General features: G+C 39.1%; 1 protein-coding gene across 1 annotated transcript in view; it reads left to right on the top strand.

Moving 5' to 3' along the window:
* The window catches only part of galnt18b (UDP-N-acetyl-alpha-D-galactosamine:polypeptide N-acetylgalactosaminyltransferase 18b), a 149,402-nt gene that overhangs the window by 110,613 nt on the left and 11,630 nt on the right, over positions 1-27,159 (top strand). The window contains exon 7 of the mRNA XM_037692780.1: positions 23,873-24,058. Coding sequence (XP_037548708.1) covers positions 23,873-24,058 — 186 coding nt within the window. The remainder of the gene's footprint in view (positions 1-23,872; positions 24,059-27,159) is intronic.

Below are 27,159 nucleotides of genomic sequence, written 5' to 3'. Positions count from 1 at the left end.
TGCACAGACTACTTTGATGAAGGAAAAACAGATTTAATTAAATCTGTCCTCCTGGCAACCATCAAAACTTGCTTTGATCTGCTCTCACGCGATCAGGGAAGCCTTTATAAGAAATGTATCAGACACAGAGAGTTTGAAGTCTTGTTCTGGACCAGCGCGCGGTGCCAGATCGCCTGATTGAGTTCTCCTCATTGGATCGAAAGGCTTCCCGATCATTTTGTCACGGTGAGGGATACTCATATCAATTTGTGTGTTAAGAGTGTACATGACTCTTTTGCTTGGCTGTTTTTTTTTCTTGTGGCAGATTAATAAATGACAAATATTATTCTAGCAAGTTACAGTCTGTGTGTCATTTTTTTCCTTCGTCTGAATAATATGTGCCGATCGTTCACGAACCTTTGATAAAGAATTTCATAATACACTGCTTAAAATGCCACAATTTATTTATTATCAAATTGGCATTAAAGCTCCAAAAACCACATTTCTAGAATTGCATTGCACATTGAGTTCTAGAATTGCGCCGCTCAAGGTGGCTGCATGTTGGAGCAGCTCTATCCATTCTGATTTACTGCTTTTGAAAACTTTAATTCCTCTTTTTTTCTGGATGTATATCACTTTTTTTTACGATGATTGTTTCCTCTGGTATCGGATGTTGTGCAACTGGAAGGATTTTTACTGAAACCTTTTTACTTTTGGACATTTGTTATGATGCGTAACCATAGCAACAACGTGGTTTTTTTTTTTTTTTTTTACATCAAGGAGCAGCTGATTAACATCTCAAAAGCTCAAATATCTCATCTACAGCCCCAAATCCCAAATGAGTTGAAAAGGAGGCGCTGTGGACAAACTCTCGTCAACCTGCCGGTAGTGCTCGAGTACCTGACCACCGAGATCCTGGAGCTGGTGAGAAACTCGGCTCGTGAGGAGCTCTGCAGACTGCTGGGAGTAGTGACCATCACTCAGGGAGGAATTCTGTCTGGCATTTGGGCGGTCCTGCTGCCCAGGAGGACCAAGAGGCCCGCCGGATCTGACAGCAAGCTGGATCTGGGTGGACGGATCGGTAACTGTGGCCAGATTCTTCGGCTTCACTGCAGGAGATCCTTCCTGCCCACAGCTATCAGCATCTAACAACTCTTGAATGAAACCAGGATGATGAGCTACGACAACACAATTTCCCTCTGGGATTAATTAAGTATTTTTGAATTGAACTGAATTGAATTTACAAATAATAATTAAACTAAACTTACTTGAAAAATGTGTTTATGTAAACTAGCCCTCCTCAGTCTCAGAGTACATTACTAATATTCATTTATTCAGTAGTTTCAATTCAATTCAATTCAAAAATACTGTATTAATCCCAAAGGGAAATTATTTGTTGTAACTCGTTATCCTCATTTCATTAAGAGATGTTACAGATACTGATGGCTGTAGGCAGGAAGGATCTCTTGTAAAGGTCCATCCCACAGTGGATCCTAAGAAACTGGCTGCAGATGCTGTCTGATCTGTCCACCCAGACTCTGCTGGCCTCTCAGTTACCCCGGTCTGTAGGACCGCCCGAATGCAGAGCAGAACTCCTCCCAGAGCGATGGTCACTCCTCCCAGCAGTCTGCAAAGCTCCTCGTCGCTGTGGACAGCCAACTGTAGGTGCCGAGGGACGATCCTGTCCTTCCACTGTCATGAGCCGTGTTTCCTGCTAGTTCCAGGATCTCAGTGGTCAGGCACTCGAGCACAGCTGGCAGGTAGATGAGAATGCGTCCACAGAACATCCTTTTTAACTCATTTGAAATTTGGTGCTGTAGATGAGATATTATTTGAGCTTTTGAGATGTTAATCAGCTGCTGTTGTTGTAGAAAACTGCCTTGTTGCCATGGTTACACATCATAACAAATGTCCAAAACTAAAAAAGTTTCAGTAAAAATCCTTCCAGCTGCACAGCATCTGATACCAGAGGAAACAATCATCCAAAAAATGACTTACATCCAGAAAAAGAGGAATTAAAGTTTCCAAAAGCAAAATCTCTGAATGAAAGTAACAGAGCTGCTCCAACATGCAGCCACCTTGAGCGGCGCAAGTCTAGAACAAATTTAGAACAGATTTTAATGCAGTGGCTGAGGTTGTTCATTTAATTTCTTAATTGTTTCCCTGTTTATTTTGTATTTGTGCTGAACTCTATAACATGCAATCATTTTAAACTTAATGTAATTGCAGTTGTTTTTGGTGAACAGCAAACCAGATCAAGAAGAAGTCAAGTGCAGTTTTTCTGCATTGGTGTCTTTATAATGCGGGGTGGGTATTTCTGCCCCTTACGTCTGCTCCACGGAGGTAACACTGTGGCACTGAAACTGAAAACCATCAACAATAAAAGAAAAAACATTTGTCAAAAAGACCAGTCAGCATAAAAAGATATTCATAGTTCATAAAATAAAAACATTTGTAACATCAACAGATGATTTTTATGAGCTCTGTTATATTTTACAATACAACTTTTTTTTCTTTCATTCAATTTTTACCCTAACAGTAAAGTTTTTGGTTTGTATTTCAAAGTAAACTGTTCTATTTTATATAAAATTTAAATGTTAATGTTATTTTTTGGTATTAGCTGTCATCATTCTGACTCCATGAACACAGAATCGACTGTGTGCTGCATGACGGCTAACAAGCACTTTCATAAGAGATCGACCAGATCAAAATATCAAGATAAATTGTTTTTTCAGGCTCTAAGTTATGCATGCCTGCTCATTCCAAATGGTATCAGTGGAAGACTTTATGTGCTTCGTTGCACCAACATCAACTTGTGGTCAATTTGCATCGCTCTGCAAAGACACAGCTGTGATGCTACGACCAGGGAGGGTTGGCTGTCCATGTATAATTCAAAAAGCTAAAAACAGGTTTGCTGGGTGGAATTCTAGTCTCACGAGTGTCTCACCAACCTACTTTACAACAATTTCTCCAAGGTTATGATGTGTAAAGTCATTGTACTCTGAAAATTATCAAACTACATTAAAACCAGGGGCAAAGGCAAAATTACTGCACAAGTGTAAAGAACCAGAAGCAATTACAAACTTTTACATTTTACCTTTATGATTTACAAAATAATTTCCTCTGAGAAAAGACATGATGATGTTTTCATTTAGTTATTTATTTCATTTAGCCTTTATTTATCCAGGTAGTCTCATTGAGCCACGAGAACTGTTTAGGGAGCAGATGGTGGGGGTTGAGGGCCTTGCTCAGGGGCCCAGAATGGAGCAAATGAGGGTGGAGGCAGGTGTGGGTGTTTCACTTTTTCCACTCACATTTTGATGTTGATGGTACCGGGAGTTGAACCTGCAACTTTCAGATCACAGGCCCACCTTCTCTAACCTCTGTGCCGCCACTCCCCCAATGATGATGTTTTAATTCCACTTAGCATCCATCCATCTATCCATCCATCCATCCATCCATCCATCAAATATCTTACCCCAACAAAGGTCATGCTCAATCATCTAGGTATATCCAATAAGTCTCAATCAGGTCATCTGGACAGTTTCTTTTTTATAGCGACGTTTCGCCCTCTATCCGGAGGGCTTCATCAGCCTGAGGAGTTCCAGTAAACTGCTTTTCCAACAAGCAGTAAACGTCTTAAGTGGACCAACAAGTTTGCTGGAGCTAAAATGGTTTCTGGGGGTCCTCCTGTCCCCCGCCGACTCCTCCCAGGCAGGCAGCCACAACCAAAGTGGTTCAAGGCAACAAAGTTCATGTGCAATCATCCAGGTATCAAATCCAGTATTGCTCAGTCAGGTCATCTGGACAGTTTCTTTTTTTATAGATACGTTTTTATAGAGACATATCTTTACCCACTTCTTCCTTTTCAAGTTGTGGGCGTCACCTGTGCCCATATCCAGCAGTCACTGTGCAAGAGGCGGGGGACACCCTGGACAGGTCTCTAGTTCATTACAGGGACTCCTGGACATGTCTCCAGTCCATGACAGGGACGCATAGAGACAAAATAGACAACATTCTCTCTCTCTCACCTAGGAATAATTTAGAGTTAACAATCAGTCTAGCATTTATGTTTTTGGTCTGTGGGAGGAAACCGGAGAAAACCCATGCAGCACAGAGAGAACATGCAAACTCCACCCAGAAAGATCCCCGGCCAGGATTTGAACCGGCGACCTGCTCACTGAGAGTTGGAAGCTCTACCAACTGAGTCACTGTGCTGCCTTCTACTTAGCATCCAGGCTAAATAAAATAAAATGTGTATGTTTAATGCAAGATAAAAATAATAATGTTGGAGTTTAGCCCTGAAGATGCACATAGCAAGTTGAAGCAATAAATCTAAAACATAAATCCAGTAGCTATGACCTGATGATAATTTAGCATTGCTTTTTGAAGCTTACCTCTGCAAGAAAGTCTTTGCCATTTTCTGTAAAAAAATAAATAAATAAAAGGATATCCACTGGCTACACTGGAAGTCCAGTATTAATGGCCACTTCTCCAAAAGGAATAAACACCCAGTGAGTCACAGATCGATCCAATGAATGCAGGGAAGTTATGATGATAGCTTCCTGCAATAATAAGCTGAAATTGAATCCTGGTGTGTGTGATCAGTGTCCAGGATAAATCGGATTGCAGAGTTAGACTCCCAATCTAAATTTGTCCTGTTTGGTTTTCACATAACGGTGCGTTCAATTGTTCTCTGAGATAAATGTGCTGCAAGCCGAACATGCAGGTTTCTCTGTGGTGGTTCATCAAGTCAGACGATGGAGAGTACACAGCAAATTACCACAAGAACACCAAAACAGAATTACCATTCAAGTGATTTCCCAAAACAACTGTAAATTCTTGAGATTGCACTTCTGAAGCCAGTATGAGACAATGCATCAAAAGAAACAAAGATATTACTCAACCGGCAAGGATGTGGTGAAGAGTTAGGCTCATCGAGGACTATAAAAAACAATTACACAGCAGGCTGTGGGCACATTATTTATAGTAGTGGCAATAAAACACCATTACAGTCAGCATAATTATTTACCCGGCCAATTTCTGCCAAATTTTCAGCACCCAATTTGTTTTCAGTGTGAGCAAAGTGGTATCTGTTGGATAGTTTCAAATGTAAAGTGTGCAATAAATTCAATGTTTCATTATCTCTGATATTTACATTTGCAGTAATAGTTATCATTTTTAGTCTACAGACACAATCAATATTTGTAGTGATTAATCACATGACTCTGTGTGGGCAACTGCAATTATTGCTAATCATTTAAATAGAACATTTTTGATTGTGTAATAGTTATAAAAGTATTATTAAAACTATTATTCCATTATTCAGGCCTTCTTCTTTAGCTTCTGACATTGAATGAAGTTGTTGTTGCTGTTTTGCCAAGTTTTACCCATTGTAGGAACAAATTCAGAAAAAGATTAGTAAATTACTCATATTTCACTCACAACTCTTTGAATATAAAATTCAAAGAGATCTTTTTGGCAGGAGATCTCAACATTGATTGGTGTAAGTCGACCCCCCTCTGTGACAAATTCAAGGAATGTTGCTTGTCTTTTAATTTAACCCAACTGATCGACTCCCCCACCAGATTAAATAAAAGCCATCCTGACAATTCCTCCATCTTAGACCTGTTTCTAACTAATATGCCTCACAAATTCCCTGGTACAGGTGTATTCGCTGATCTTTTGAGTGATCATTGTGTGACAGCGGCTTTAAGAAATAGTAAACTTCCACCTTCTAAGCCCAGATTAATTAAAAAAAGGGATCTGAAACATTTCTGTGAACAGTCATTCCTCTGGGATCTGTCTCACTTTGACTGGCATCGTATTCTGTTAACTGATGACGTGAACTCTGCTTGGAACTATTTCCATAATAATTTCATTTATTTCCTGAACTTACATGCTCCTTTTCGTCAGTTCAGAATAAAGGGACGAGACAGCCCCTGGTTTACTCCAGAGCTAGCTGACCTCCTGCACAGGAGAGATCATCTTTGGGCCGCAGCGAGAAAATCTGACTCAGACACTGATTGGTTGAGTTTCCGACAGATGAGGAATAAATGTACAACTTCTGTCAAAGCAGCAAAACGAAACTATTTCTTATCTCAGACCTCCAAAAATCTAAATGACCCCAACAGATTCTGGAAAACAATTAAATCTCTCTCAGGCACCCCCCAATCATCTGACCTCCCATCACAACTTCTCGTTAACTCTGTTCCTGTGTCAAATAAGCACGAGATCCTGAACTGTCTCAACAAACATTTTGTTGCTTCTGGTTCTTTATTTGACACAGTAACTAATGGAAAATCAGCCACTTCACTTAATAACCAAACTTCTACAAATCAAATCCCTCCTACAAGTCAATCCTCAGTTAATCACAGCTTCTCTTTTTCTCCATTCTCAGTCAGTGAGGTCAATAAACTGTTAAAAGATCTTGATCCTAAAAAATCTGCAGGTCCAGATGAACTTCCACCTTATTTCTTAAGGCTGGCTGCTCATATCATCACAGTCCCTGTGACCCACATCTTCAATCTCTCCATAAGACAAAACTCCATCCCAGACACTTGGAAAACAGCCTTTGTTCTTCCTTTGCTGAAGGGAGGTGACCCCACCTCACTGAACAACTATCGACCAATCTCTAAACTCTGCATTTTAGCCAAGATTCTAGAAAAACTGATAAACTCTCAAATCAAAAATTACCTGGACTCATTTAACATCTTACCTCCACATCAATCTGGTTTCAGGAAACAACACAGCACAACCACTGCTTCACTGAAGGTTCTTAATGACGTTGTTGAAGCACTGGATGCTAAGGATTATTGTGCTGCACTTTTCTTAGACTTGTCTAAAGCTTTTGACACTGTGGATCATAACATCTTGTGTCATAAACTCTCAGAAATCGGTTTCTCAGATCACACCATTGGTTGGTTCTCTAACTATCTTTCAGACCGGAGGCAATGTGTTCAACATAATGGTACTTCCTCCAGTTATTTAACAGTCAACAATGGTGTACCACAAGGCTCAGTCTTAGGACCCACCCTCTTTACAATCTACATACATAATGTAGGTAAAAACATCCCTAATGCATCCATACATTTCTATGCTGATGACACAGTTGTTTATTGTCGAGCTAAAACTGTTGCTAAGGCTTTCCAGCTTTTGAAATCTGCATTTAACTACATCCAGACTGATTTGTTTCACCTCAAACTTGTCCTAAATGCCGAAAAAAACCAAAGGGATGCTTTTTTCAAATAGGAAGTTGGTCCCAGCAGTTCTTCCTCCGATTTTATCCTCAAATGGTGTCCCCATTGAGTTTGTTGATTCCTATAAATATTTGGGTATCTTGGTCGACTCACATCTTTCTTTTAAGCTCCATGTGGAAAACTTGGTAAAGAAACTGAAAATTAAACTGGGTTTCTTTTTCAGAAACAGATCCTGTCTAACCCTGAATGCTAGAAAACGCCTTGTATCTGTGACTTTCCTTCCCTCAATTGATTTTGGTGATATTATTTACATGAACGCTCCTACAAGAACCCTGCAGATGTTGGATGCTGTCTATCATGGTGCACTAAGATTCATAACTGGCTGTGATTATCGTACCCACCACTGCACCCTGTATTCACTGGTTAACTGGACATCATTAACTTCACGCAGACTCTCTCACTGGTACATTTTCATCTTTAAATCACTTCTTGGTCTGCTGCCTTCGTACATCTCCTCCTACATGTCTCTGCGTGAGTGCAGCTACGGAGTGCGCTCTCAGGACATTATTACCTGCAGTGTTCCCTCAGTGAGGACTGAACTAGGCAAAAGGGCCTTCTCCTACTCCGCTCCTGTTTCCTGGAATATCTTACAAAAAGATTTGAAGCTCTCGACCTTGACCTCTCTAAGTGGCTTTAAGAATCTGTTGGACTCCTGGCAGGGTCCAATGCTGACATGTTCCTGTTTTTAGTTTTATACATTTGTCTTGGAATCTAGCTGTTTTTTTGGTTTTGTTACCTTTTTCCTTTTAGCCATCCTATTTGTTAAAAAAAAAAAAAAAAAACTGTAGTATGAGTTTTTATAACTGCTTATTGTTGTTGCTGTTGTCCATTGTTGTCATCTTTCTTTGTTGAAATCAGGTCTCTCTTGTAAATGAGTCCTCGAGGCTCAATGGGATTTACCTGTATAAATAAAGGTTGATTGATCTCACTTCACCACTTGCTCTTGTCAAGGGCGGACGCTTTCCCCTCCTCTCCCTCTTCCGCTTTGCTTTTGCTCTGTCCTGTCAGTGAAATTGCTTCAGAGCCTCTCTCTACATATCTTCCAAACTGTAATTTTTGCTATGGATTGGATCTGGTCAGTTGGTCTCTCAACGCAACTGATAAAACGGGCTAGAGTTTGGGACAACAGGGCTGGTGTGAATCTCAAGTTATCTCAAGTCGCCTGGAGGCCCTGTAAATTCAATGCTCTGCCCCCTCCCACTGAGGAAATCTGTGGACCTATCGGAGGGACCCAGCTGAATAAACATTGTGTCATCATTTCAGAACTCTTGGATTCTCTCTGGCACTGTCCTAGGTCGACCTCGGCACCCCTCGAGAGTGTTTACGGATCCCACCAGAGGGAACTGGCTGATTATTCCATTCTTATTACAACTCTTACAGTGCCTCTGGAGTGTCCTTGAACACGCTCACCACCTTGTCGTCTCCCCTCCCCGTGGAATGTCTGTGTAACATGTGCGGGGTGTTTTTTTCAATCTCAGGCTATCTCTCCTTGGCCAAGGAGTAAATTTGATTGGATTTTTTTTTTTGTCTACAAATCCTATACGTGTCACTTTCATTACTTTTTGTCTGTCAACAGGTCTCACTCGTAAATGAGTCTTCAAGGTTCAGTGTGATTTATCTGTTTAAATAAAGGTTGAATGAAAAAAAAAATAGACCAGGTGAGCTCAGGATTAATAAAATCAGTCCATCCTCTTGTCTGGTGTTTCTCAAGTGTCTTGCTGTCCACACAGACTGCAGGGTTGGTAACAATCTGTCAGCTGCAGGCTACAATTAGGACACACTATGGTTAGGAGGCTGAATTACAGAAATCCTACATGACATCCTCAACTGGAACATCCTTGTGTTTGGACCGTTTGGAACATTGTAGGTGAAACAATGTCTGGTGAAAACCACACTTGTTAAATCAGCTGGAGTACAGCTGTCCCTTCATTCTGATTTGTTTACTGCAGCCAGTAAAAGTTTTATTCTCAGCTGGAACAGAGTACAGATCAAGAGTTTACTCACCGAGTTAAAACTTTTAAACTGCGTGTACTTAAAATGTGAAAATCAATGACGTTATTTTATTGGATACATTTAATTTTGTTCACGGAAGAATAAAAGTTGTCACTCAACTGTTTTGTGCGGCACAAGCTTCTTCACGCAGCAGAAGCAGGACATTTAAACCAGCATGGCAGTAAAATCCAGTTTGTTAAACACCAAAGCAAATTGTTCACACGCATAAGCTGTAACAGTGGTTATAAACTACTTGTGGTTGACTTCATGTGTGCGTTTATCTTCACACATTGAGGTCGGGGGTTAAACACATTTCTAGGGAATTAGCAAATTCTAACTGTATACTTCAATATTAACGATGATAACAATCAAGCCATTTGTATAAATAAATAAAAAAACATGTACTTTTATTTATTCTGACTCAGCATGAATATTACACCTAAATAGAAAACCAATATAGTGTAGAATTACATTAATTTGTGAAGTTTCAGATGAAAAGATCTGTTCATACTTTCTATACTGACGTTTTGATTTTCTCCATTAAAGAACTGAGGTCTTTGTTATAATTTATGGTGAAAACAGTGTTGCACTAGACTCAGGCTGTAATTGTAAAACAGTCCTGATTGAGCTCCATGACCCCTGGGCGGCTGAAAATCCATGGCTTCCCACCGTGTAATTTCAGACCAGGGCTACAATCAATGAGAAAGTCTTTTGTCTGACAGAGGTGATGTGAATGGGGATGCAGGCCTCCTGTACAAAATGAAAATAGAACATCTATATGCATCTTAAGATGATTCATGTGATGCTAGCAACCTGTAATTCAATACTAAACAAATGGCAGATTTCAGTGTCCTGCAGGCAACTTTAATATTTAGCATTTCCATTGTGGTAAATGTTAAAACATAATTTTAATCCCAGTAATATTGACAGAAGTTTCTACTTTAATAAGCAGCGCAGTCTGTTGATCAGATTGGCTCCATTACTCTGTCTCGCTTTCAAATGGCTTTATAAATTATTTTTATTATCTACCAAAGGAGAACGTGGCAGAGCTCCAGAACTCGTAAAACTAAACTTTTAGGACCCTGCTACCTTTTATTTGATCAGACTTACTTGTGAATTTGAGAGATGCTGAAAGGAGAAAGGCCGTTCATCTTGCTGTCTAACAGACATGTTTCTAATGTTTAAGTGTTAAAAACTTATTTGCACTCAGCAGAAAGTTATTTTACCTGAACTGTACAATACAACAGAAGATAATTTAAGAAATGCTCTTAACTGTGTGAATAAACCGTGGAAATGGAAACGTGCTGGATGTTTATGAAAGGTGTGCATGCACACTACAGGTTGAATGCATACAAGCATTTAGGAACTAGTTTTATTATAAATGTTAAAACAGTTCTCCTTTTGGAAGAAGCAACATTTGTAGTGGTTGATAGTGGGATATATGCCCATGTAGATGTGCCAAAGAGATTCGTTCAACCTTTATTTATACAGGTTAATCTCATTGAGCCTCGAGGACTCGTTTATATGAGAGACCTGAAAACGTTACTAAAAGATATGTTGCATAAAAAATACTCGTCATTTCAAGATTGCAGAATTCAATTCTTTATAGTTTTGACTCTGGAGATAAAACCCCTCTACAGCAGCCACAGCAGCATTTTTTTAAGAAACTGCTGCTCTTTTCTGTGATGATTGAAAAAGAAGGACATGACCTTAAATGTTCAGGAGTGATTCCCCGTCTGTCCTGTAGTTATTGTTTTGAATTCTTTACAACAAAAACATAATTTCATTAAAGATTCTTCTACACTGCTTTGCAGTCAGAAATCTCTAAAGTCACAAAGGCCTTTAAAAAACAATTTTATTTTGTTGCTACAACAATTCAACCCAAGTAACACAACTATGGCTTCTCACGGAGGGGCTGAGATGGTGTAGAGGTAGGGCAGCTGACGTGGGACCAGAAAGTTGCAGGCTCAACTCCCTGCCATGACCACATGTTGTGGTGTCCTTGAGCAAGACACCTAATCCCCAACTGCTCCCCGGGCACCCACATAGCTGCCCACTGCTCCACCTGGCTGTATCTCACATGTGATGGGTTAAATGCAGAGAACTAATTTAATCATTATATAGAAAAGTACAATGATGTCAACACATGGCACTTTAACTTTTAATTTAATTTCATCCAAACAGCAACTATACCATCCATCCATCCATCCATCCATCCATTGATTCATCCATCCATCCATCCATCCATTGATTCATCCATACATCCATTGATTCATCCATCCATCCATCCATCCATCCATCCATTGATTCATCTATACATCCATCAATTATTTTTACCCGCTTCTTGTTTTTGGGTCGCTGGGGTCACTGGAGCCCAAATCCAGCTATCACTGTGTAAGAGGTGGGGGACACCCTGGACAGGTCTCCAGTCCATCACATGGACACCCTGGACAGGTCTTCAGTCCATCACATGGACACCCTGGACAGGTCTCCAGTCCATCACAGGGACACACAGAGACAAACGAGACAAACAACCATTCACTCAGTCTCACTCACCTAGGGACAATTTAAAGTTACCATCAGCCTAACATGCATGTTTTTGGTATGTGGGAGGAAACTGGAGCACCTGGAGAAAACCCACGCAGCACGGAGAGAACATGCAAACTCCACCCAGAAAGGCCCCCGGACCAGGATTTGAACCAGAGTAACCTGTCCACTGAGAGACAACTGCACCACCGTGCTGCCCAGCAACCAAGAGTCAGATTCCCAAACTTGTGTCCAATAAAGGAAATGAAGTCTTGTTAAGGAAACATTGAATACTTGAGAAATGTTGGGGTGGTTCTTCATAACTCAAGGCCACTGTTTGGGTTTTAAACTGTCTGTGTGAATGACTTCCTCATGCTTTGCTGTAATTTGCATTTATATTCATTATTAATGATTTAGTTTTGTGGGTAACACTAAGAGCTAAGTAAGTGTTAGCAATAATAGCTGAATGATGCTGTGGTGGATGGACATGCAATGGTCCTACCTGCTGCTTTACAATTCTCATGTCTGAATAACTTTTTAAAAATAAAAATTCTTGCCGTTCCCGCAGCACAGGTTTTTCTAGTCACACTTGGAACATTTTTCTTTACATCCTTGGCAGCATCTCGCCACACTTCTCTTGTGGATTTAGTGTCTTTCTCTTTGTGAGATCCAAAAACAGTAGATAGAGCGTCCCTTGCAGGACTCTGGAGATCTTTCTTTGTGTCCTCAGCTGTGTGTTTGAGGTTGATGTCCTGCTGTAGAACAAACCTGGGCCCACTCTGCTGGGATTAGGAAATGAAACCAAACTGAACTTCTGGAAAGAAACTGAAAAGTTGAAAAGTTTTATATCCTCTGTTTTTCTACCAGTTCAGATTTTGTTCAAATTTTAATTGTTTTGTCCTAAATTACCTACAAAAGTTCTTGTTTTTGAAACAAAAGTTTTGTGGAACATAACTGTATTTTTAATACTTGACAAATTTGTGGGAGCTAAAAGTAAAGGATTTCAATAAACCTGTTCACTACAATGAACACTAAAATCAAACAGATTCAAATTTTTATGAAGATAAAAACAAAGGCATCAACTTCTTAAAATAAGGACGCCAAACTCAAGCAATAAAGCCTGAAACTTATATTAACTTACCACCAATATGTCATTAAAATCTTTTAAAATTAAAAAAAATCAACCATTGATATTTTATGTGTAAATTTTTCACTATAGCTGTTGAATTCAATAGACGTCAGATTATGTATTCAGTGTTCTAGTGACAGAAAACAGTTCTGACGAAGAACACCACTCAGTTTTCTGACACACTGTTTGAGTGTCTGGATTTAAAAGCATTCGTATCACTTGAGTCGTGATTCATCTTTGTTGCTTAGCTAATGACCCGAATGACTAAGAAGGATGCTAATCCTCTCACTACTCTTAATGAGTTTGGAGATTTGCAGATAATTTTCTCATCACTGTCATTAATTATTAGACAAGATATTTTAGAAAGTAGTTGCCTATTTATTACCTACGGCTGGTCGGTGTTTGAACATTTCTCTTGTGCCCCTTTAGCTCACAATCGGTGAAGAAGTTTTCTGAATCTTGAAACATTTGATAAATCGGTGATTTTGCAGCTCAAGTTCCAAAACATGAGAATGACACATTGGATTTCTAGAAGATGCCAAACTATTACAGCAAGTCTTTATGTGGGCGCCAACAGAATCAAGCAGATGATGTTGATTATGATAAGTGAGTTGGCCGGAGGTTAATTTTCGTGTCTTATTGTGAGTTTTTGCTGCTTTTGACACAGGGGGCCACATCATTTCATTGTCACATCTACAGCACCAAGCAGGCATCGGAGGGACTGCTCTGGAGTGGTTGGGGTCTGGCAGACAGAACATTTTCTGTAAAAATTGCTGTGTGTGAATCCTTTTCTGCTCCTCTGTCATGTGGAGTTCCTCAGGGCTCAATTTTAGGGCCTTTGTTTTTTCTTTGAATCTACTTCCTCTAGGATCGAGTTTTAGGAAACATGGCATTTCCTTTCGCTGCTACTCATGATTGCCAAATTGTGCTTTTAAGGCAACTTGATGCCTGGTCCATTAAACCCCTTTCATCGTGTCTCGAGGATCTTAAAGCTTGGAAGGCCCTAAACTTCCTGCATTTTAATGAAAAAAAGACAGAGGTACCAAGAGTAGTTTTTGGACCTAGTGGAGCTTGTTGGAGCCCTCCGGTTGACTTAGACCCCCTGGCAATATACGTTAAGTCCACAGTTACAAACCTTGGTTTTAAGATGGTGATTTTAAACTCAACAGTCAAATAAGGGCCACAGTCAAGTCTGATTTTTATCATTTGAGAAAATTGACAAAGGTAAAATCTATTCATTCAAGGCAACAGTTTGAAACAGTAATCCATGCTTTCATTTCATCATGGCTGGATTACTGTAATGCCCTCTATCTCAGATTCAGCCAGTCCTCACTTACACATCTGCAGCTGGTACAAAATGCTGCTGTATGCCTTTTAACAGGAACACGTAAAAGAGAGCACATCACAGCTGTCCTGGCTTCGCTCAACTTGCTGCCCGTGTATTTTAGAGTTCATTTTAAAACCCTTTTGTTTGTTTTTCAGGTTTTAAACAAAACTAAATTGAAATAAAATTTTATAAATTAAATAAATTATAAAAAATTATAAAATTATACAATAAAAATTTTAATTAAATTGAAAGTTAAATTGGGTTTCTTTTTCAGAAACAGATCCTGTCTAATGATAAAAAAAGGACATTTTTATTATTCAACTAGAGCTAAATATTTCTATTAGATTTCAATAAAACTATTTTGTATCCCCCCTCCCTCCTCCAACCCGGGGGAGATGGTTTTCTTCAGGTGGAAGAGTTCAAGTATCTGGGTGTCTTGTTCACGAGTGATGGTAGGATGGAGCGGGAGATGGACAGATTGGGGCCTCGTCTTTAGTAATGAGGGCATTGCTTCGGTTTGTCATGTGAAGAAAGAACTGAGTCAAAAAGCAAATCTTTCCATTTACAGGTGACATCTAGTCATTCATTCAACCTTTATTTATACAGGTAGTCTCACTGAGTCACAAGGACTCATTTCCAAGAGAATCATGAGGTTTGGATCATGACAGAATGAGATCCCAGATAATATCGTCCAAAACGTGCTTCCTTTCCAGGGTGGCCGGGCTTAGCCTTAGAGATAGGTAAGGAACTCCGTCATTTGGGGCGCTCAGAGTAGAGCTGCTGCTCCTCTGCATTGAAAAGAGTCAGTTGAGGTGGTTCGAGCATCTGGGCGCCTCCTGGACGCCTTAGAGGTTAGAGGTTTTCCGGGCACGTCCCACTGGTCGGAGGCCCCGGGGAACACCCAGAAGTCACTGGAGGGGTTGTATAGCTTCTCTGGCCTGGGAACGCCTCGGGGTCCCCCAGTGTCTCTGGGGAAAGGGATGTCTTGGTTTCTCTCCTGGACCTGTTGCCTCCATGATCCGATTACGGATAAGCTGTGGAAGATAGACGGATGGATGTTTTGTATTTTATATCACTTCTGGACTCAAGCTGGCACCAGCACATCTTAATGGTTAGCACTGTTGTCTCGCTGCCAAAAAGTGATCTTTTCAAAGAGATCTGTGATCTCACTGGGATTTGTCTGGTCAATTAAAAACAAACAGAATGAAGTATTTGACACTTGAAACTGAATGACGAGGCTGCTGCTTTCAGAATGTATAAAGCTAGTCAGAACTTACACTGGCACAAATCTACATTTTGATTTATGAAATTGATCCTAATCAGTACAATCATCTGTTTCCTGTACATTAAAACACATCATTTGTGCATGTTCCATTGTTTGTTCCAGTCTTTGTGTTGAGACAGTTTCCTGACTTGACTCTCGAGAACAGGATTATCAGTTAATGGTTCAGCCTTTCTGTGGAAAGGATGGTGGATTAAAAATTCAGCAGTCAGTGCAATCTGATCCTGCCAGTGCCAGTTGTCTGCACAGTCTCAAGTTAAGCATCAGACAGCAAAAGAACAGACTAAGTGTTGCCTGATTTTATTAAAAAGTGAAGTATTTTTAATGCTTTATAGTGAATAAATGTGAAATAAATGCTTTAGAAAATACTGGGTGGATTTTAAGAAAGACGAGGCTGTTGGGGAGACTGGAGAGGTGGAGCAGGAACATTACAGCTGATAGTTTCAGAATCTGAAACAAAAGTTACTTAAGACTTTTTTTATATATTTTAAATCACTCCACATATGGTGAAAAAAATTCCTGAGGTTTTGTTTTCAACCGTAAATGTACAGTTGTATTTCCTTTGCTGTTCTTATATTATTTAAAGCCTCACATTTATAATTGCCAAGGTATCACCTGATTTTGTTTTCCCAGTGTTGCACATTTCTTTTTAAAATATTTTTAAACGTATTTGATTACGTACCAAAAATTAGACCTCATGTTCACCATTTTCCAGTAGATTAAAACATATATATACTGTAAGTGAAAGTAAGTGCAAATGAATAATTCAAGAGTTCTAATTTTATCAGATCATGTTTTTGCATCTGGTGTCATTCAGTTCTTTTAGGTCTTTAATAATTAAAAGGAAATGCACCCCAGTTCTCCAGCTTGTACTAATGACTGCTGGTATGACAGCTGCATCGATTCGTGGCCCTTTAGATCGCTTTCTGCTCAACTTCAAACAATACCAAATTATTTTTATCCTGCTATATCTACTCATTCCACTTCCCAACATCCCTTCATGATACTGTTTCTTAGAAGAAACAGTTAATTACACACATAAAAAACCTGAAAGAAGCATTCATTGCAGGACTGCATATTAACTACCACTATGCATGACAACGTTTTGAATGAACCTGCTCAGAAGCATGCATCGGTCATGACTCTCAGCTACTACTACACCAATCTGTATCTTAAACTCTGCAAAAACTCACTGAGGTGGACATTTCTGCGTTTGCTTGGGTCAATTAACTGTATCAGCCATCTTGAATCAGGGTTCCTCCAAAGGTAATCAGGTGTAGATGTCCATCCAGTGACTACTTTGTGTCTTACAGTAGAATCAAAATGTCAGGGTATGGTGGTGAAACCGTTCCTACAACTTGCAACAAAAATCTAATGTAGAAGAGCATGACTGAGTGAGAATCAGGAGTAAATGTACTCTGTGGGGAGTGATTACCAAACGATGAGGAGCAGAAAGAACTGAAAAAATAATAATGAACCGACAAAACGAACACCAAAACTCCAAGATCATAACATCTGTCCAGTGGTTGTCCTGATGCATGCTCAATCATCCATGTAGAAAAGTCCAACAAGGTTAAGTCAGGTCATCTGTCCACTGGTTCATGATATACTGAATGTAAATGATAGTAAGTCAAACAAACACATGCACGTGTGTGCATGTGTGCACACATAACCAAACATACAGAGGCAAATATCTCTCGCCTTTCATGACAGCAGCCATTTTCAATTCTGTCTGGGTTATTAATGGTACTTTTCCATAGCCCCTCATCAGCCTGGATCGACTCGGCTCAGTTCGGTCCATGTTGCATTTCCATATGCACGTTCAGTACCGGTTCTGTAGGCGGGGTCCAGAATCCAACTCGCCTTACCAGCTGGTGGCTGCAGTGCTCCCTTAAGCTATCTAAACGTATTAAGGGGAAGACCCTGAAAAGATACACAACCAAAATGGAGGATCTCATTGCTTTACTGAAGATTATGCTCAGTCTGTGGCTTTTTGTCAAACGCGGTGAGAATTTATTTTGAAGTTTCTGGTAAATTATAAATAATACAGATTATTATATAGGCAGGACCCCGACCTCGCTCGCTTCAACGGGTCAGCAGCTCGTACGATCCTCCGCGGTGACTAGCTCGCTCTGAATTTTGTCGTCAGTCCCTAAACACAAAAAATGCCTGGACTTAAGACCACGGTGCTGTCATTATTGTTTTTAAATTTTAAAAATAGGTCCAGCTGCTGCTCCAAGTTCTGAGTAATTGCAAATGGTGGATCAGGATGTTTTGAAAAGTTTCTGAAAGATCCAGTGACTCCGCCCCCTGACCAGTCAGTGACCAACATTGTTATAACGCCACATTTTGGTGCCGGTTCGGTTCCCGAAAAGAAGGGACTAAAAAAGGGGCCAGTTCCACGAAAACTTGCTGGTGGAAAAAGAACCGTACCGAACCGAGTCGAGTTGTGCTGAAGAAGAGCTATGGAAAAGGCACTTCAGTGTTTTTAACTGACACCATTGCATTCCCCTCACACTGTGTTTCCATCAGAAGTTTCCAGCTTCTGCTGTTCTCCAAAACAAATTATGATGAGAGCAGCAGTGAGATTAGCTGCTGATCATCCAGGCATGATGCGAGACAGCTTTTCTACCAGTGAAATTTCAACATGAAGTAAAGAAGAGAAAAAACAGCTCTGCGGTCAGGAAGACTGAAGTGTATTTGCTAAAGGACCCGTCAGACGGGCCGACTTGAAGATGGAAAAGAAGGAGTGGGGCATTTCTTGAGATGAGTTTTATGTTTACAAAGAAGTGATTGTGCTGCTCTGACTGAAGCCGTTTTATTGCTGTGAAGTCAGCGAGACTTAATGGAGAAAAAGATCTGTCTCCTAATAAAACAGGCAGACTCAACATGGACTGTAAGTAGTGAAGTGGTGATTTCATTGTGCCACAGTGTGAGTGAAATATGTTGGCATTCCTGAATGACAGGGAGCAAGTGTGCGCATTTATGTTTACACGTCTTGTAGGCAATTTGACAGCCGGGAAACGGAGGAAAGCGTTTCATTGAAGATTGTGCCGGAGTAAAGCGTTGTGTAATTGTCTGCAGCAGCATTGTTTTTGCTCACGAGCGTGCTGGAAAGCAGATTGCATGAGTCAAAATGCAAATTAGATGGTGGGTTGATCATTCAAGGGGAATGCACTATTAGGAATATCCAGTGGTATGAAGTCAGCGTGTTTGGAATAAACCAATGCAGCCAATGAAAGTTATGAAAGATTCAGACTTCTGTCTTGACAGTAATGGCCAGTTCTTTGTTGTGGATTTGGAAAAACCGCAGCAGGCAATTAGTGGGATACTGAAGGCAAAAGCTCTGAGGCATTTGTTTCATTGTCAGAAAAAGGAAACGTGACACAAAACAATGGAGGGAAATTATTTTTGGACCAGTGCATTAAAGCTGTAAATGGCTTCCTTTTAGAAAGTACTGGAACAAATTTTCAAGCTGTAAATGTTGCAATAATGTATAACAAATTGTCTTAAAAGTTTTCTTGAATTACTGTTTTTTTTATTGTTATTATTAATATTTTACCAGGATTTGGGGGAAAAGTAACAAATGCATCATTTACACAAAATTTTAAATATCTTTTCAGCATGCCACACTAGAAAAATGTAAATATCCATCACAGATTTACATGACATTTATGATACCTGTTAATTTTGGTAACTGGGAATTATTTTTTCCAACACTTTCATTTGAAATATCAGTGTCACCATTTAAACCCACCAACAATATCAGTTCTGCTACACACTTCAATAAAGTTATGATAGAGGATAATAAAGAACTATCACCATATTTCTGCCTCCACAAAGAACCAAAACTAAAGAAGAAAATGTATTCATGCTGTCTTCTGAACTCTGTCAACAGCTGGACTGTCCTCAGCTGACAAATTCAAGTTCTACATAACCACACCACTAGTACATAAAACTGTCGACCAGATAATAAAGTGATTGCAATATTTTTATATTCTAATTATATATAATATTATGTTATATATGCACACCGTATTTTCCGCCGTACATGTCGCTTCGCCGTATAAGTCGCATCTATTATCCGTCACAGCTAACTCCCCGGACATGTGGGCCGGTGTTGTGCCAAAAATCGATTGGCTGCCAAATGGCGGCAGCAGGAGTGTGCACTGGAGGACTTTAACAAGAATTTAACAAGATTAACACTTAAAAACAATTATTTGTTTGCTCGACTTTATAGCAAAGGTGTGTCTCAGTTGAACTTTTACTTAATAATGGAAATGGACTGTACTTATATAACGCCTTTCTATCTTATCAAGACACTCAAAGCGCTTCACACAACCATCTCATTTACCCATTCATGCAGCACTCTACTAGATCTCTACAAAGCTTAATCACATTCAGACACTGATGGGACACATCAGAAGCAATGAGGGGTTCAGTGTCTGGACCATGGACACTTCGGCATGTGACTGCTGGTGGAATCGAACCCCCAAATGTTGCATTGGAGGCCGACTGCTCTAACCACTCAGCCACAGCCGCCCTGTGTAATAAATGTGCTTCAATGGTCAAATCAGCTGCATTTCACCGGGGCGGCGCAGCGAAACTAAGCTGATTTGACGGTTGCGCCAGGCAGACGACGGTGGCAGTCTATGGCAAACCAATTGTGTCATTAATAGTCACATTTACCTATTACATGATACAACGGCATGCCATACTACTCGAGTGCCATCTAGCAGCTGAAAATGGTTTGTTCAATATTTCCAGTCAGAATGAATGAAAACAGTCATATCTCAGCCAAAAATGGTTTATAGATATGGGGAAAAATAGATAAATATGTTGCTTCGGTGTATAAGTCACAGGACATGTAAATTATGCAAAAAACAGTGACTTATAGGGAGAAAAATATGGCAACTTGGGTTTGTGGTAGCTTGGAGGGCTGCAGTAGCTTAATGGTCAGTGTCAGGGTCATGTAATTTTGAGGTTGCGGGTTTGAGCCCAGGTTTGTGAGTCATGTGAGTTTGCTCACCGTGGCAACCTCTGAAGAAGGGAGCAGCTGAAAGAAACTTACTTTACTTATCTATGTTATATATATATATATGTTGATATTTTATTTTATTAACCACCATCAAATTATCAGTGTTAACACAGGTTTTATGCTCAGGGTAGAGGTAGAAAAGTAGAAGAATGGGACGTACATTTGGAGATTTTTCTTTTCTTAATGTATAATTTATTATCTTTTATTACCAACCCTCAGCCCAAAATTTATTTTGTAATTCTTTAGATTAATAAAACAAAATTAAGAGGAAACTACCCATCAGAATCCAGTTAGCTACCATGACCAAATAAACCAAAAGCCAAACAAGGTAAAGAAGTGTCTCTTTATTGTTATAATTACCGTCCAGCTGATGTTGTGCCAGATGTTTTTGACTGCACAGCTTCTCCCCCTGGACACTTCTCTGGCTGCTGTTTGAAGCTCTGGTCTGTTATCTGTTATTAACCAGAGTCTGACACAATTCACATGTTGCTCATTCTGAAACAGTTGATGTATTTTCCTCGGACAGGTTTTCCTTTACCTCTCACCTGTTCTGCACAGTCTACGTTGTTGTTTCTATGATTGTGTATTGATTACCCTCTCACTTGGCTCTGGATGTGTTGAGCTGATCAACAAGAACAAACGATCGGGGATAAGACAAACCCACACTGCCTAAAGGTTACCGGCTGAAACTCATTTTATAGAAATATGAGAACACGTTTGATGAACCAGTCGACTATAAACAGAATCAGACCCTCTTTAGTTTTTTTCTGCGCTTCAGCACAAAAATACATTTTACTAACACGAACAAAAGCAGCTGTTTAGATTTTTTTTTATCCCCAAATACAAAAAGTAAGAATATATTTGTATACAATAAATGTATTAAAGACGCACTCCCAGTGCCTTTATGAGTATTTTCTGTTTATCTTGTGTTAAAGATCCATTTTGATTTTTATAAAAAAAAGACATAAGAGATCATCAAAAGCACGAAAATTGAATCTGTTGGGTTTTTTTTCCGGGACACAAACTTTTCTTCGTTTAGTTATATTTAGTTTTTTTAATTAAAATTATAAATCTGTCTGTAGAAATATAGTTAGCCTAATGATAAACATACATCTTTATGTTCATAAATTAATCAATAAAAACACAAAATATTACGTCATCAGTTGCTCTTAGAAGAATGTCACTATTAAATACATGAATAAATATCTTCACTGATTATATGTACATTTTTTTAACCCCTGACCAGCAAATTATTTAATTTTAAGTTGCAAAATCCTTTCAGAATTCCCAACTTGTTTTTTCTTTTTAATAAAATCAACTTTTTATTGTTGCTGATGAGCCACAATTAGGTTTGTTTGAGTGACGGTTTAATGTCTTATCACTGATGCTGCAATCACATCATCAGTCTGCATCACGTGGGATGTTTGTCTTTCTTGGTCTACGATTCTTCTTTAGCAGTAAATAGTATCTGTGTTTCTTTGAATTTGACTGGTTTGACAGGGAGGACTTCAGCTCAGCACTTTTGTCCTCACAAGAAAAGCCCTGTGTGATGATAAGAATCCTATTCAAATAAAGCACCGGGTCATAAAAGCTCAGCACTGGAGTGATTTCTGAGCACCCTCCACCAGCTCTGGCTGGGAAATCTTTGATTAACCCAAATAGATTTGAGCAAATGGATCATCACATCATCTTCGTCGCTGTGGACTGCTTTGAGTGACCATTCATATTTTAGTGAAACTAATCAGCAGCATTGTGCTGCTCCATTTCTTTTCCAATTCACTCCCCTCTAAATTAAACAAAAGATGCTGGAAATGTTCTGTCATTGTTATTCATAGTTAAAAATTTGTTAAACTCTGATGTGATTGGACTGTTGAAAATTATAGGAGAGTATAAAATAAGAGTTCAGAATATAGGAACTAATATTAAGGCTGGGCAGAATAGATTAAATTATATTTAAAAAAAGACAAAGAAGCTTATATTTATATGTACAGCATTAGATGCATGGAATAATGCGTCAATAGCTGTCAGGATCTGGGTTTGTTAGTTTTATTTATAACTTTTTGTGTTTTATGGTTAGTTTTATTTAATGTTTTCATTCTTTCAGCTTCCTTGTGTTTCTTTGCACCATCGTTCTCTCCCTCAGTCAGTTTGCCACGCCCACTCTCACCTGTTTTCCATCAGCTGTCTCCACTTCCTCATCAGACCGTCTTCTCCTTCACATCCACAGTGACATTGTTGGCTTAATGCCACGGTTCTCCTTGTGGTCCTTTTGATTCCCTCAAGAAGTTTTGTAATTTTTGCCGCACACCAGTTTATTTTTTATTTTTTATTATAATAAAAAAAATGAGTTTCACATCCCAGTCTGCATTCTGTGTCCAAACCTCCTGCCGCTGTGGCAAAATCAGCATTTATTGGTTCAAACCATTTCTTCATGTTCTCCATCTTTTAACTTCTATAGAATGATGGCTGTGTTGATACGTTGCTGCAACATTGCTGCAACGGCAGATGCATCACTACGCCCTGCGCAAGCAGTAAACTCACTTTAACAGTAAATTACTCCTTTCCACAATAATCTCTGGTAAAAATAAGACTGCCTAAAACAATGGTTTAATAATTACAAAACTAGATTGCAGGAGTCTGCAGATAAAAATTGTCACCTAATAAAATTGACCACAAAGATTTGTAGCAACATAACAGCATCAATAACTTCTGTAATCCACTTAGTCCTCCTGTCATTTAATGTGCGCCTCTTAATTAATGCTGCAAAACCTTGTTAAGCAATTTGTTTACCGTTCTTTTTACATTTTAACGTGTCTAAGCCTATTAATTGTGTAAAGTTTGCAGAGATTTCTGCACCAATATCCGGAGCCTCCCAGAGGTCTTTATTATGTGAGCAGCTCGAGTTTTATTTTTTTGTTTTGTTTCATCCAGCAGTCCGGCCTTTCCTCCTCTGCATTGGGACTATTGACATTTTGCAGCATCGGGTCTCCTTCCTCACAGTCAGGGACAAAGTGGGTGGCAGAGGTGATGAGGTGCAGCAGCTTCTCAGACGCACTTGAAGCAGTTCAGACGTGCACAAACGTGAACTTCCATAATGATTTTTAAGTGTTCCAAGCGTTTTTTCCTCCTAAGAAACCGTCAGATTGTTTCTGTCAACAAACAACTAAAATGTACAATAAGAGCTGAATGACTTTACAAGGAACTGATCAAAAATCTAAACTTTTATTTGTTTTATATAAACTCAAAGCATTCCATGAGTACACACGGGAGGCATTTTAACTACAAGTTCTGAAGCGGCCTGCGTTTTCTTTTCCATTTACCTGATTTGTTTTTTTATTAGGTGTGGCAGTGTGGGGGGAGCGTCGAGGTCCTGCCCTGCGCTCGCATCGCCCACATCGAGCGGGCTCACAAACCCTACACCGAGGACCTGACGTCGCATGTGCGGCGAAACGCCCTCCGGGTCGCAGAGGTTTGGATGGACGAGTTCAAAAGTCACGTGTACATGGCTTGGAATATTCCCATGGAGGTGAGTAACTGGGCCCCCAAATAATTATGCATCAAAATCCATGTTGTCAATTATTGACGTAGTCAAGGCAGCAATAACCTCATGCCACATATTCCACTTTACTCCTCATTTTTAGAGAATATTGCATATTTTATGGTTTTCTCTGAGAAAAATTAGAAAGGTGTTTTATTTATTTATTTATTTATTTTACACACAAAAAAACCATAAAAATATGGAAAAAATAATTTAAAAAATACTTTATATCTATAGTTAGGTCTGATGTTGAATGAATTTGATGCAATGGAAGTAGAATTATTGCTATATGTTGCATTTTTATTTGACTTTTATGAGGGGGGCCATTTTGGGCCAAAGAGAGTTAAAGTGCTGTGTTCATACCCATCTGCTCACAACAGACTCATGTTCAGGCTGCTGTTTAATACATGTATTATATTACATTATTATTGTTGAGTGTATATCTTGGTGCATATCTTAGATCCTTGCTTACTGTTTCTTTTTATACTTTATAGTTTTACTATTTTGGGTGTACAGTAACTGGAACCTTGAGTACAGTACACAATTCCGTTCCACCTCATGTACCACATGTGATGCGAATGGCACTAAAGAACTTTGACCCTTACATGTATAGTCTTCTCAATATGTCAATGATATACATGGAAGATATTTATTTTCCTAACAGTGTAATATTGGTGTCACACAAATGTAATTTAGTGGCTTTGTGTGTGTGCGTGCGTGCGTGCGTGCGTGTGTGTGTGTGTTGGAGGTTAAAAGGTCGATGCAGATCTTATATAGCAAGTATCTTGAGCTCTTGCCAATAAAGATTCCTACGATATTTTTCATTTTCATCTTCTCTTGCTACCTCTTTATATTCAGTATTAATTTTTAAATATGTTCTCTTTGAGCAACAACAATTTGACATACATGGGATAAAAGTCGAGGTTTAAAATTCCCTTTATTGTCGTTCTAAATCATGATCAAGTAAGAAGTGTTGAATGTGATACGGATCTCTCTGAGTCAAGAGAAGCAACACCACTGAAACAAAAGTGAAACTGTTGTTTTTTAAACGGTGAAAATCTGTTTGTTTTATTAGTCATTTATTAGTTATTAGTCAGTTTATTAGTCAGTTCTTCAACTAAATGTGTAATCTTGATCTGTGACGTCCCGTATGAGCTGTCTGGTATGAAATTCTTGGAGTTTCACAGTTTAACGGATGACACAAACTGAACTAAATGGACTTTGTAAAACGATGTTGTGCTTGTGTGTCATTTCTCAGATGTCACATTTAAACTGAGTAAAAGCTTTAGTAAAAGAAACAAATCTTACAGATAAACACCAAAATCTTCTAAGCTTTAAACTGCATGAGATGCTTTAAAGCCTTAAACTTCAACTCTAATTGAGAAAACACCTTGAATGGGGCGTGAAACATCTTCACCTTCAGATAAATCCAGTTGTTTTTGTTTTTTTCTTATGATTTCCCATGACCCGGATATCTGAAAATCTTCTCAAACGTCACTGATGACAATATAATAAACTAGAATTATTTAGTTAGTCATAAATAGAAACTTTTGCCCCGTCTTGAATATGTAAAACAGTTTTTATTTCCAGTGCAAAATCATAAAATATCATAAACCCGCTTCTCTAATCAGCAACCTACAGATCCCACCCGCCTAATTTAGGTGTCACCAGGTTCACCGTCGTCTGCTCGCTGCAAATTGCACATTTGTGTTGAAACAAGGCTCCCGACGCCCCTTAAGGACCCGCACGAAATGATTTTCTTGTCATTTACAGATTGGCCTGGATTAGATACGTGCTCGTGAATATATAAATTCTTAAAATGGTTCAATAAAATGGTCTAAATGGAAAAATTATTAGTTAAAAGATTCGTCCTAAAGGCTGACAGTGACATTTCGAGAGATGACTTGAGAAAGGAAATTAGATTAGATCTGTGACTCGGGTGCAAAATAATTAATAATGCAGAAAAACTAAAAAGTAATACAAAGATGTGAGATATAGATAATTCATTTTATAAGAATCTCTGTGTTTGGGTTTATTTGGAAATTACAACATATTTGCCGTGTCAACATCTTGTTTAGTAAGTCTGTAAAATCCCTCTGTCGTGTTTCTGGAGCTGAATTTTGTTTCATACAATTTTTTTTTAATCTTTATATGGATTTAACTGAATTTGAAAAATGCTACAGCTATATGACAAATTTAGCATCCCTCGAAGGCGAACTTAAATGTTTGCTTATTGGGGTTATTTTTTCTTGTCCTGCATAATTTGTTTGGATATGTAAATTCACATTATAAATAGATGAAATGAACATCTGCAGGCGATTCATTCAGTCAATAATGAGGCCGCTAACAGAGGCTGTAGTCAACGAGCGTGAAATTTAGCTTTTAGCCTCATAAATTTACTGCACGGAAACATCAGCAGGTTTAAATGAGAGCGTAAAGATCTGCGGTGTTCATCTGAAGTTTGCCCTCTGAGTTCATATTTGGAGCTTTTTAAGCTGAGAGCTTCACTTACGCACTTCAGCTCTTTAGTAGATTAGACACAGGACACAGACGGGAACAAGCAACGATAACTTCACAATAAGTCATGAAATTTAAAAGTATTGCAGCTCAAACCAAACTTGTGAAATATAAATTAGTGTAAAGATTAGCTTAGTTGAAGAAGTTCTGTGATTCGTTCATTCAACTTTTATTTCTACAGTTTCGTCTCATTGAGTCACGAGGACTCATTTACAAGAGAGACCTGTTTTAGACAGACACCATATAAAGTACGACAATAATTCAGCAAAATAAACAATTAAAATCAAATTAAAGTAGTTACAAACACAGTCAAATCAAGGTGTGTATATTTATGCTCTTACCATTTTTCATACTGCAAATAAGTCACAGGAAAACTAAAAACATTATTAAGCTGCAAAAGTGAAAGAAACGTGCGGCACGTAAAAAATAAAACTAAAAACAGGAGGCTGGCACTGACGCGGTGGCTGAGTCCACCGGCTGAGTCCACCGGCTGAGTCCACCGGCTGGGTCCAGCAGCTGAGTCCAGCAGCTGGGTTCAGCAGCTGGGTTCAGCAGCTGGGTCCAGCAGCTGG

This window comes from Nematolebias whitei, chromosome 2, assembly GCF_014905685.2.
Source record: "Nematolebias whitei isolate Nwh7 chromosome 2, NemWhi1, whole genome shotgun sequence".
NCBI classification, from domain to species: Eukaryota; Metazoa; Chordata; class Actinopteri; order Cyprinodontiformes; family Rivulidae; genus Nematolebias; species Nematolebias whitei.
The sequence above is the reverse complement of the archived record's forward strand: the minus strand, read 5'-3'. Positions and strand labels throughout refer to the sequence as shown.